Source organism: Python bivittatus, unplaced genomic scaffold (genome assembly GCF_059951505.1).
Source record: "Python bivittatus isolate LINGU-HERP-01145 unplaced genomic scaffold, Pbiv_v1 ctg000080_np1212, whole genome shotgun sequence".
Classification (NCBI taxonomy): Eukaryota; Metazoa; Chordata; class Lepidosauria; order Squamata; family Pythonidae; genus Python; species Python bivittatus.
The window spans coordinates 11318280-11331396 of record NW_028277035.1 but is presented as its reverse complement, the minus strand read 5'-3'; the positions used below and the strand labels follow the sequence as shown (position 1 = coordinate 11331396).

At 36.7% G+C, this 13117-nt stretch overlaps 1 protein-coding gene across 2 annotated transcripts in view; it reads left to right on the top strand.

Annotated features, from left to right (window-relative positions):
- Positions 1 to 13117, top strand: part of DNAH9 (dynein axonemal heavy chain 9) — a 212906-nt gene that overhangs the window by 52170 nt on the left and 147619 nt on the right. For both annotated transcript variants that reach the window (XM_088133503.1, XM_088133502.1), the window contains exons 30-36: positions 613 to 751; positions 1254 to 1541; positions 2301 to 2511; positions 3651 to 3778; positions 4751 to 4859; positions 6441 to 6588; positions 11615 to 11789. In XM_088133503.1, the coding sequence (XP_087989629.1) occupies positions 613 to 751; positions 1254 to 1541; positions 2301 to 2511; positions 3651 to 3778; positions 4751 to 4859; positions 6441 to 6588; positions 11615 to 11789 (1198 nt within the window). The remainder of the gene's footprint in view (positions 1 to 612; positions 752 to 1253; positions 1542 to 2300; positions 2512 to 3650; positions 3779 to 4750; positions 4860 to 6440; positions 6589 to 11614; positions 11790 to 13117) is intronic.

Here is a 13117-nt window from a genome sequence, read left to right as displayed (position 1 = left end):
GCCAAATCTGGTTTAATCTGGAAACCATAAAATATATCAAGTGCATCAACTTGTGAATGTATCCACCTTGTAGTCCTGACTACACAATCATACTGGAATGTTGCTTTTATATACATTCCAGGAAGCACTTTGAATATTATGATGTCCCTTAGTAAAAGAAATGCCTTTAAAAGAATTAAGAGTTATGTGGTGCTGAAGATAATCTTGAAGAAATTATACTGGTATTTGAACACCAGATACGTGAGATTGCAGAGATAGTTCAAAATACTATTGCAGCAGGTTAGAGGAAGTATTGTTAATTTGTGATTCCTGAAGTTTTAGTTTGTGTAATATTTGCACTGAGAATAGAAAGGAAGGTAAAAGGGCATAATTCAAAGTTATAGGACATTCTTTGTATATAGAAGGTCCAGGTTCACTTCATCATGGTATCTTGAATTTGTTTTGTCTGTTTTACTTCTTAAAAAGGATTACCTTCACAGGTGATGTGAAAAAAGCAAAAACCCCAAATTCAGAAGAGCTTCTCAGTCGATCAAATGAATAGGATAAATGGACAAACATTTTGGTGTTGTATAGGGCAATTTCCTGGTTACATTTTGTGGACTTTTTTCCTAGACCATGCGCAATGGTTGTGCCAGACTTTGAGCTGATCTGTGAAATTATGCTCGTGGCTGAAGGATTTATAGAAGCCCGGTTATTAGCTAGGAAGTTTATTACCCTTTATCAGTTATGCAGAGAACTTCTATCCAAGCAGGTAAGTAGATTTAAATAATTGTATCATATCAGAGGTAGACAAATTTTAGCTCTGAGAACAACTTCAGTGATGTATAGTGCATACGTTTATTTTTCCAAAGCATTCTAGAATATAAAGTGGGAACAATTGTTCTCCTTGTTTTTGTTCCTATAGGGATTGTGTTAATTTACCTAATAATTCAGGTGTAGGGGATGTGGATTTTACACTTGCTATTCCTGGAATTAGGAACTTCCAGGCACAGTACTAATTCTCAACATTTCTTATCAAGTCCATTAGAATTTCATCTCCTTGTACCACTTCCCTAACCTTGCTGATTCTATACTGACTACAGGAAAGCTTGGGTTTCAGGTCCTTTCAACAGGAAACTGAGGATCAAAGCAAGAGTATCATTAGTTTCTGCTCCTTTGATAGCATGCGGAGATCTGCAGATTTACTTCCAGGTTTGGTGTGTGTGTTCAGTAGAAGTGAGTTATCCTCTTCTTTCCTTCCCCCTCCTTATTAGGATCATTATGACTGGGGGTTACGTGCAATCAAATCAGTCTTGGTTGTAGCCGGTTCCCTCAAGAGAGGAGACCCAGACCGTCCTGAAGACCAAGTGCTGATGCGCTCTCTCCGGGACTTTAACATTCCAAAGATTGTGACAGATGACATGCCAGTATTCATGGGTCTGATTGGTGACCTGTTTCCTGCTTTGGATGTCCCAAGAAAACGAGACCTCAACTTTGAATCCTTTGTAAAACAAGCTGTGCTGGAACTCAAACTTCAACCAGAGGACAACTTTGTACTCAAAGTAAGACTGTGATTTCATTCATCTCTTTTATTTTCTTATATGTTTTGAGATGGTTCTTTCTTCTATCTACTTTAAAAGGAAATATACATGTAGCTATTCATCACTGGTGTGGTATTTTGCACTGACAGTTCCTTAGATTTTTCACTCTTTATCCCATAGTGTTTCACTATTGTTTCTTTATTTTGTGAACATTAGGGAAAAATTAAAAACAAAACTGCCAAATTGTAAGTCCTTTCTAGAATTCTACAGCGCAAAAATGCTTAGAATATTGTGTGTCATTCTTCGAAAAGGTTATTATAGACCTGCTGAATATTGGAAAATAGCAGCCAGAATGATTGAACTCTCTTACAAGGAATCATTTCAATGCTTTGTACCTCTTAGCTTAGTAAAAAGAAAAGAAAAGGGGATATGAAAATGACAAATAAAATGAAGCATAGAGACATATCAGCATTCTAGATCTTAGGCTCATTGTATAAAGTTTAAGCATTGAGAGATTCAGGACACAGAAAATGATGTTTTTTATGCAGCACAGAGTTAACTTGTGGAATTTGCTGTCAACAACTTACTAAACCTTTAAAGGGAATTAGACTCATTCATAGAGAAGAAGTAAAATGCTAATGGCTGGCCACCATGGAACAAAATGGTGGATTCAGTGTCTCTGCCCCCCACCCCCAAGTATATATATTCTTGTCTGCGTAGCTAGTAATAAGGATGACCACAATGTTGTGTTTTTTTTTCTTCATTGGCTTTTTACTCAAGGTAGTACAGCTTGAAGAGCTGCTTGCTGTTCGGCACTCAGTCTTTGTGGTGGGCAACGCAGGCACGGGCAAGTCGCAGGTGCTGAAATCTCTGAACAAGACTTACCATATCATGAAGCGGCGGCCAGTTTGGATGGACCTCAATCCAAAAGCAGTTACCAATGATGAACTCTTTGGCATCATTAATCCATCTACAAGAGAATGGAAAGATGGTAAGATCAAGGCCATGTACTGAAATCCAAGAAAAGGGTTATTTTTTTCATTAAACTTGCCAAACCACAAAAACAGTTAAAAAAAACCCTGACCCCTAAATGTTTGCTTTGGCTTTAGGAGAGAACAGCTTGGAGGTATGATTGAGAGGCAGCTAGGAAGTAGTCCATATTATCAACTGTGGCCATAAAGAGAATGTGCAGTCTCTCTTGTGGTTGATTCTGTTGTGTCTGAACCTAACAGTAAAAATACAGAAGACGCCTAAACATACAGTACAAAGGAGGTTTCCTCATACCTTTTTCTAAGCAAAGGGATCATTTTTGGAAAGTCAGTATACTTTGCTCTAAAGATGCTTAAACATTTTTGAGGACAGAGTTTTATATATACTTCATACATTAGTTAAGGGAATACACCAGCATTTCATGGGTATCTTCTACCTGATAGCAAGTATGTATGCTGTTAGTTAGAAACAGGCATCCACTATAGCCTTCCCCAGTCTGGTGCCCTTGGGATGTCCACAGCCAGTAGCGTAGAATTCTGGGACTTGTGGTCCAGTGTATCTTAAGGGCATCTGATTAAGGAAGCATCACTAGCCATATCTTTAAGCATGAGTATTTAAAATGTACCAGCACTTACAAAAGATTTTTTTTCAGAGAAATTGCCCATGGTGGAAAACAAGGATATTTTTATTGTGACCAGAGCATTCTGTAATTTTTCAGAGATATAAATGTGTGAAGCTTTGATTGTATTTATGTTGTTGCTGTGAAGATAATATTGACCTCAAGAATTAGGGAGAATGAGTACAGCAATAGCAAAATCCTTTTCAAAACCATTGCTCTTCTTTCCTTTCTTTCTTTTTTTCTTAATAAGAGTGCCCAGGGTAGTTTTTTATTGCTCTATGCTTTATCAGTCTCAGCAGTGTAAAGTGATGTGAGATTATTTTCAGTGAGATTATTTCTTATTTATTTGATAATACTTCTTCATTTCTTCTTGAATGCAATTCTATCCATATCCTGTTGCTTTTGTAATTACCAGATTTAATTAACTGCATCTAGTTTTTCTGTGCTCATTTGCATGCAAGTTGAATAAAACTCTTGTGGATTATTAGTAAGAGCAGAGGGGATGCCTGTGATCTCTCTAGGATTGTTCTCATCGATTATGCGAGATTTAGCCAATATTACACATGATGGCCCCAAATGGATTGTGTTGGATGGCGATATTGATCCAATGTGGATTGAATCTCTCAATACTGTCATGGATGACAATAAGGTAAAAGATAAGTTCAAAGGTAACCCATATTCTTAAATATAGGTTACAGAACAGCTATTGATAATCTTTACAGTGATAATTTTAGTCATAAGATATTAAACCAGAAAATGTTTAAGCGAATTATCAGAAATCTACCTTGAGTTTTCAGAAGAATATTTTCAAATAGTATAAGTGGCACTTTTGCTTCTGGCAACAGCTCTGAAAATCACATGTACTCTTGCTGTGACTCTTGTCAAGACCAGGGCTGCCATTTATTGCTGGAGCGATTGAAGTGTTGTCAGTCGGATTTCTACGGAGAGTGTGCAGTGTGCAATAAGAGAGGGGCAGGGCTTCAGTCACACAAGCAAGGTCGCCATTTTGACCCTTTTTTGCTCCCTCTGCAGATGCACCTCTGGTTTAGGGTCTATGCTGGGCTGCCTCTGAGAATTGGTACAAAATGTTGTTGCTGCTAAAATGTTGTGTGATGTGCTGGGGTTATGTAATCCCTTTATTCTGCCAGATAGGCTGACCAGCAGGCCATTTTTGAATGGTGCTCAAGATGCTGTTTAATACCTTTCAAGCCAGGATAAATTTGGGGAACAGAATTTTTGTAGGAATATTCCCTTGAAGCTTAGCTGTTTTGGACCCTTAGCATGTACCATTGCCTTCTTAAGCATACTTGGTGAGAATATTTTTCTTCCCCTGCTGAAGGGTCAGATTTCCTTCCATGGCCAATTAAAGACCATTTTTCCTTTAAATGAACTGATTTCATAATTGCCTCATTTAATTTATTATCGCTTTGGCTTGTTGTCTTGCTGATGCTTTTTTAAAATGTGTTTTCAAAGAATTATGATTTTATAGTTTGTAAGACATTTTAGTGGCTCCTCTTTGGAGAAGGAATTGAGGTATACGTTTTATATACTCTTTTTTCCAGTGGGCTGCTGTGGTTCACATGGTGCTTTGTATTTCCAATCTGGATGCCTTCTTTTGCAGGTACTAACACTAGCAAGCAATGAAAGGATCCCGCTCCACCCCACCATGAGGCTATTGTTTGAAATCAGTCACCTGCGGACTGCCACGCCAGCCACTGTCTCCCGAGCAGGTAGTTGACAGGGAAAGAAAGAAGGCAGCTTGTCCTTGGCATGGCAAAAGATGAGAGGAATTCCTGTTAGGGAAACCAGCATTTAAACCTAGTGTTTACCAGATGTGTTGGATGATAGCTACCATAATCTTACAGAGGGATTAGCCAGTGTTTTTCAACCTCTTAAACTTTAAGATGGAGTAGAGGAGGTGGAGAAATCCTGAGCTATGCTAAGCATGAATCACTGATGGGCAGCTATTATATAAATTGTTTAAATAAATAATTAAAGATGGGGATTGGTACATAGAGGTCACCAGATTAGGGAAGGCGAGACTAAAGAATATTTTTTTCTTTAGAACTGCATTCATAGAAATTTGAGCCCAGGGGCAGTTAGAGTTTGTCTTAAACTCTGTACCGTGCTAAAGAATGTAATGTTTAAGAATGAACAGTAATGTCTTTTATCTATGCTTATTACAGGTAACAATAATAAATGGGGCCATGTGTTTGCCAATCTGATTTACCTAGTTTTGGGTATATGTACCTGTCAGGTTATCCACAAGGGGGGGGGTGTTGCATGTAAAAAAAGGTGAGGCTTTGATAGTGTGGTTCTGGCTGCCATGTTGATTTTTTGACCCCTCCCAGCTGCCTCAGCACTTGTTCTGGGCTCCATGTTTCTCTTTGCTTATCACATATAGTAGTGAATGCTATTATACTATTGAGTTTTGCCACAAACTGTAGCACCTATCTAAGTCTGCCATTTCATACCAAGGGAGCTTTTTTATTAAGATCCATGTCTTCCAGTTTTGCTTGTTTAAAGCAAAACTGACATCAGTTATGTTTTACCTAGTTTCCAACTGTTGCCCCATTATAAATCTGGTGGACTTTTCCCTGGCTGAATCCTGCTTTATTTTTAGAGTATGAATTTGGATTCCTGAATGAGCAAATGCCAGTGTAGTTGATCAAGGTGGATGAAGGGACAGGGTATGACTGACTGATTAGAATAGGGTTGATGGAAAGCATTGGCAAGAGAATGACAGATGACAATTTTATGTGGTACACAATCCACGATTAAACAGTGGCAAATGTTAGGGCAAAGTAAAATACAAGTATAGAACATCTTAATAAAGCTCCCAGGATCTGTTCTTCCTGCACAATGAAGAAAAAACAGGAGACAACTTCCTAAGGTACAAAAAAAGTAATTAAAATGAAATTAATAACAAGAGCAAATTACTAATGCCTTTTTCCATCTTGGGACATCACCAATTCTTTATAGGTCCTTATGGAAGTTCCACACAAAATGTATAGGTTTTAGTCACTTTGCCTTAACAGCTGGTGGCATCTGGATGATTTTGTCTGGGCTCAGAATCAAAGCAGGGTCAGAGCCAGTTAGTAGTTGGATTGGAGACCTCCAGGAAATCTCAGGGCCGTATAGGAGACTGGGAGGGAGAAAAAAATTACCTAGCTGCTTCCATATTGTTGTTAGGAAAACAACATGGGCATATCCATTAAATTACCAGTGTTAAGTTTAACATGTAGGGGACTTTATCTTTCTAATTTAGATGTGGAAATTCTAAGACTAACTTTGATATTTTACATCTTCAGGGATCCTTTATATCAATCCAGCTGATCTAGGCTGGAATCCCCCTGTAAGTAGCTGGATAGACAGACGAGAAACTCAGTCAGAACGAGCTAACCTGACCATTTTGTTTGACAAGTATTTGCCAGTTTGTCTGGATACACTTCGAACCAGGTATAGTGAAACAACATCAAGACTGAGTTGACACAATTTGTTTACTGTATTGCATTTAACATGAATTTTTGTTATTCGATGCTAAAAAGCACGTATTTGCAAATGTCTCCTAATATGTAGTTGGACTGCATTTATTTCTGCAGTTCATTTCTTGTTTGAATTCAGTATCAACCTTACGGACTGGAGAGATTTTTCCTTTTCTTTTGTAAAAAAAATAAAATAAAAACTGAAGAAATAGGGCGACCAGATGTGAGCTGCAAAAATTGAGATAACCACTAGATGGCAGCCAGGAGTTAGAGTTTTCTCTGCTGCTTTCTGGATTTTTGCAACCCAGATCCAGTAGTTTTACTCTAAGGTTTTTGGAGTATTAGCTTGTGAAAATAGTATTTGCTATTAGAGTCCTATTCCAGTGCTGTTAGTTATGCTGACACCTAGAGACAGAAAAGGGCATTACAGCACATTACAGAGTCTATTCATGTGATAATGTAATACCATGGAAATCCCATACAGTAGTGCACCTATTGTTTGTTGGAAGAGTTATTTATAGGGGAATCAGTATTCCTGCAGGAACTTACAACTTGAGCTAACTTCTGAAGATGGAGTGACCGGGCTGACACGTTATACCTTCCTGTCTGAAACAGAGTAAAAAATGCCACTCTCATTTCTGTGATCGCAAATACGTGGGGAGAACTTCATGAAGTATATACTTCTGTTTCACATTTAAAGCTGTTTTGTGAACTTCTGGTTTTGATGGCTGCTTAGGCAGATGGCTTCCTTCACCTCGCTCCAACCCTGTAGACAGAATTGCTCACACGTTGGTGAGTGATTTATGCCCAAATTCTCAGTTTCTTTTAACAACTTGGATATCACAGTATTTTAATAATAATGCCTCATAAAATGAAGAAGATGGCTCTCCCTCAGTCATCTGGAGCGAAGAGCTCCACTCTGGATGATGGAGAGGGAAGAAAGCTGGATGAATGTACATACTCTACGGCAATCACAGACAGAGAGGAGGGTGTCATGGCTGCCTCCCCTGATTCTGTTGGATTAGATAAAGCTGTATTAACCCCAGATGTATCACTACCTCAGCAAGAAGAAATAATGAGCTTTGAACGAGTAGTGAACCTTCGGTCGATGTCTAAACAGATGGATTGTAGATTTATGAGCCTGGGATCTGGCATATCAAGGATCCATGGGGAATTTAAAACTATGAAAGCCGAAGTTATTAAAATTGACAAAGATTTGGAAGCCTTGAAGAAAAGTATTGTTACTTTTCATGAAACCAGAATTAACATTTTAGATGTAAAGGAATAGTCTCACATCTGCAAGCCAAACTATTTAAAGCTCATGAGCAAAAAACTCCCCAAAAAACCTAACAAATAAGGACTCTACCTCTGGATGTAGAGCAGTAGAAGCCCTTGTTAATTTACATGGAAGAACCTACTCATGAAATCTTATTATTGCCAGCCAATTTTATACTTGAAATACTAGTTGCCTACAGATTAAAAACAAGAGACAATCCTTCATGGAGATCTGTCCCTATAATTGTTAAATTTCTGAAGTCCAGCACCAGAGACCATCTTGTACCACCACTCTGAAGACAAACTACTGAATTGAAACATCATGAATATTAAATAATGATTTATCCAGATCTTCCTTCATAAGTGTCAAATTTAAGAAGAGGCTTTGCTTTGGCACATAATTAGCAAGGAACAAGAATGTTAAATACTTTTTTTTGTATCCAGCAATCTTCTGCCTTTCTCCTGAAGAGATCAAAAGATTTAAAAGCCCATCTGCTGCTGTGGAATTTTTAGAGGCTCTGCACTTGTCTGATAAGTAACAAGCTTGTTTTTTCTTCTTTTTCTTTCTTTCAAAAATTGTTACTACTCTACGAATATAGAAGCTTGCATTTCTATGTCTTTATTACCAAGACTGGAGGGATGTGTTGTGTGTGTGTATGTGTGTGTGTGTCAGCAGTACACAAAGCCAAACTGACGGTTTAAGATGGAAGATTTTTTTTCTTTTTAATGTTTAATGTTAGTCTAGTTGGGGAGGGTATTTTCTTTATTATGACACTTTTTGCATTACGCTATTTTTATTTTAGTTTAGATCCATATTCATTACTTAAATGTTCCCCTTTTATGTATTGGGTACTTACTAAATTTAGTCCAGTATGAGATATCTGTAATGTTGGGAAATTGACCTTGAGAAATATTTTGTCTACATGGAGACATGGCACTGAAAGCAATCAGCTGGAATCTAAATGGACTTAGATAAAGAATGAAAGAGACAAATTTGTAACAAGCTGGAAAAATTGCAACCAGATACAGTATAATTATATTGCAAGAAACCCCCAATGAGCAGTTTTTCTTGAGGCCTAGGAGCTGGACTGGACAAACCTATATTAGTGGGTATCAAATAAAATATGTGGGATAGCTATTATGTTTAATGGCAACTCTAAAATTGATGTGGAATATGAGCACTTTGACAGTGGAGGATACTTTATTTCCTTCACTATAAAGATGGCCAATGACGTTGTTGTGATTAATTTTTATGGCCTCACTAAGAACACTTCTGAAATAGTCCATAGATTTTTTTCAAAATTATATTTTTCAAACCATAATACCTTCTGGTGAATTCAAGCTAAACTTGGATCCTCAGCTAGACAGAAATGCTCCAAGAAAACATATACTACTTCTCAAAACTGGAAATACTGCAAGCATATACAGTATCAGAGACTTTAAGTTAATAGATATGACATTTAAAAAAAAAATCCAACAATAGATAATATACTAAAACTGTTCTAGACTAGAATATTAGTTTTTTTTTATTTCTCCTGCTTTGGTGGGTCAGGTTGTAGACTCCGAATTGGCCCAGTTCAGAGCATTCCTCAGTGAGTCTAATTTTGAAATTTAAAAACTATAAATTAATTGATCCCAGATGGAACCATAATACTTCCTTCATAAGAGATTCTTATTTTGTGGAATATATTAAGAAGGATATTGGGGTGTTGTTGTTGAAATAAATAGGAGTTCTACTAGTAAGTTAACCCTTTTGGGACATATTTAAGACATTTATTCATAGATCCACCGACTTTGAAGTCAGGTGCCGCCAAAAACTGATAGAAAACCGCAGGTGGAGTCACAGAATAACTCCCACAGTTGCTGCAATTGACTTCCAGTGCCCCTATTGTTCTAGACTCTGCGCTTCCAGACCGGGACTGCAGAGCCACCTCCATGTCCACTGATGAACTGCACAACAGCATGTCTTCTTTGAACCCAAAGGATATCTATCTATCTATCTATCTATCTATCTATCTATCTATCTATCTATCTATCTATCTAATCATCTATCATCATCTAAAAATAGACATGCCTCTGATAATATCCATCTAGAGATTGATATTCTGGACATTGTGGCAGATAAATTAGAACTGGCTGTTTTAATCTCATTGGATTCTGAAAAAGCTGCTGATATGGTTCTGATTGAATTTATGAAGTCCATTCTAAGAAGATAATGGATTTCCACCATCTTGGTCCATTGGTTACACATTGGCATCTTTATTCCATGGCTAGAGTAATTACAAATAGTTTTCTTTCCTGACCCATTAAGTTATACTGCCAAGGATGTTCCCTATCTTCTTTAATTTTTAATCTGGTTCTTGAAGCCTTCGCTTCTGTCATTAGACAATCTCAGGTGATCAGGGACATGGTGGCACTTGATACTGAATACAAATTATTTTTATATGCTGACAATATTATGGCTATTTTAGATAATTAATGATATTACTAAAGGAATATGTACAGCAATATATTTTGGTTATATTATTAATTGGAAAAAGTCCAATTTACTGCCTTTAGGATCTATAACATCTATAGAAGAAATTGGGATTTCCTTATAATCTTTTCTTTTCCTTTTTCTATTTTCTTTCTTACTTATTCACAATTCTTCTTTATTTTCTTTGTTTCCTTTCTAATATTTGTATTGCTTTTATCTTGTTAAAATTTGTTCAATAAAATTATATTAAAAAAAGAAGAAATTGGGATTTATAGTTTCCATAGATTATATAAAATACTTGGCTTAGTATTTTTCTATATCACAGCCTGTTGACTTAAGATCAATATAATTAAAATGAATATTACATCAAGACTAACGTATATTTCAAGAGGGATTCTAATGTTAATCCCTATTAGAGACCTTACATAGATAAATTAATGAGAAAATGTTTATCGCAAGCCAAAACTCCATGAATACATTTGATGAAATTGAGGTAAGGAAGGTAGCTACCTACCAGATTTTCAACTTGACCACTGGGCTTTTATTTTAACATCCGTGTGTAACACTTGGCAACTTTTAGAGTCTAAGTAAAGAAACAGGGATTTTTATTTCTAGCCTTGAAAGCTACTAGATATATTTGTTTAAATTTTGAACCAGAATCACATGAGAAATTAAAGTTGTGGAATAATCCAAGTTTGAAGACAATGGGAAGATGTTCTCCTGGAATGTCTGGGCTAAAGAATGGATCAATACCTTAAATCCTTTATAATGGTTGTTTTAAAGACTTTGAGAAATGGCAATCTGAATGATTTATCTATTATGTATGTTTGGCAATATATAGAATTGAAATATGCACTGTGTCTTTTGGCTTCACATACCTGTAAACATAACCAAAGCCTGTATACAATATGAGATAAAAGGGTCTATTTCATTACTCTTGTTATTTGACCACTTCTGAATTCATTGCATTTGTGGCAGATCAGTGCGTTTGCAAGACTTCCATTTCACTTCCTTTAAGAGGATCAATGTTTTAAAATGGCTCAAATGTATGATTATAGTTATTACTTGGCTATGTGCTGATGGTATTTTATTCCACTCTGTACCAGTGGATAAGAAGGTTATAAACAATGAACATTTTAAAAATGTTAACAGTTGAAAAGAGGATTTATGTGATATCTGCTTGTATTGTTCAATGACAGTCATGCTAAATCCAATTAAACTTCACAAGTGTTCAATTCTCCCATTATAGATTTAAGAAGATTATTCCCATTCCTGAGCAGAGCATGGTTCAGATGTTATGTTATCTCCTTGAATGCCTCCTCACCAAGGAGAATACCCCTCCAGACTGCCCTAAAGATCTCTATGAACTTTATTTTGTCTTTGCTGCTGTCTGGGCCTTTGGTGGTGCTCTGTTCCAAGACCAGGTAAGAAAATTGATTCCACAAAAAATGACATTCATTAATGTAGTTTCATATATTAATTTAGGCATTCAGTGAATTGGTTCACAGATCATATTTAGCCATGATTGGTTTATTATAAACCACAGACTCTCAGTTCATATTTAGCATTTGGTCATATTAAACCAAACAGAGGATGACTTAATATGATGCATGAAGCCAACCACTGGAAACCTGGTCCTTGTCTTCAAAATAGGGGTTCTAATCATATCACTTGACAAGAACAGCTTCTCACCTGACATAGACATATCTGATGTTGGAGAAAATGCAGTGATTCTTATGGAGAAACAAAAAGCATTCAGATGCACCCACTATGAGAATACTATTATAAAAGAAATATATGTAGTCATTTGGGGTCTAGTATTACTGAAACTCTGTTTGTGCCTACATATTCCCTCAAGAGGTTGTTTTTATCTCATCCTAGCAAGGCATTCCAAATCTAGATAACTATGACCCTATCATGCACTTGGAACTGCTAATAGCAATCTAATCAAAATATAATGGGGCTTTTGCTTTTGTTAAAGTCAAGTAGAGGTGACCTTGAATGCCACATACCACGGATTTTACACAAGAAATTCTTAAAATATTATAGATGAGGTAGCTGGAATGGAAGTCAGTGCATATTTTCTGGTGCTGGTACACATCATATGCTTGGTGCTATGAAATAGCCATCACCAGTTTAAATCTGCCTAGTTTATTATTCAGGGATTTTTAAAAAAAGAATGATCAGGATTGTCTATAAGCCCTATACAATATAAGTACATGTTCTATTTGTAACTGTCCTTAATAGCTCGCTAAAAAAGACAGAAAACTGAAAGCAAAATTTAAGCATTGATTCTCACAGTAGCTGATGGATACCAGTTATTTTCACGACCAGTGGGCGTGATTTCAGATGCACTATCCTAGGGGCTGCACATAGTTCTGGGAGGAAAGTTTTCTGCAAAGAAGTATTGTGGAAGAGTATTCTCTACTACAGAGAGGCCTACCATCTTGCCCATGTCTTCATGCACCTCACAAAGGGGGAATTTTCATAAGCTCTCTCTCAATGACTGGATCACACGAGCAGATTCAATTCTTCAGTTCTTACTTTGGAGACCTTATATAATGTTGGATTAGTTGCAGATATTATTTATTGTAGATACTCCTTTTTTCTTTGAGTTCCCCTATTATAAAATCTGAACCAATTCATTCTTGGATAGTGTCTAGCTGATGATGGCTGATCTCAACAAGCCTAAACAGGATTGGATTTGGTTAGTACTTGAGTGGGAGATGTTAAGAAAACCCAGGGCTGTAGG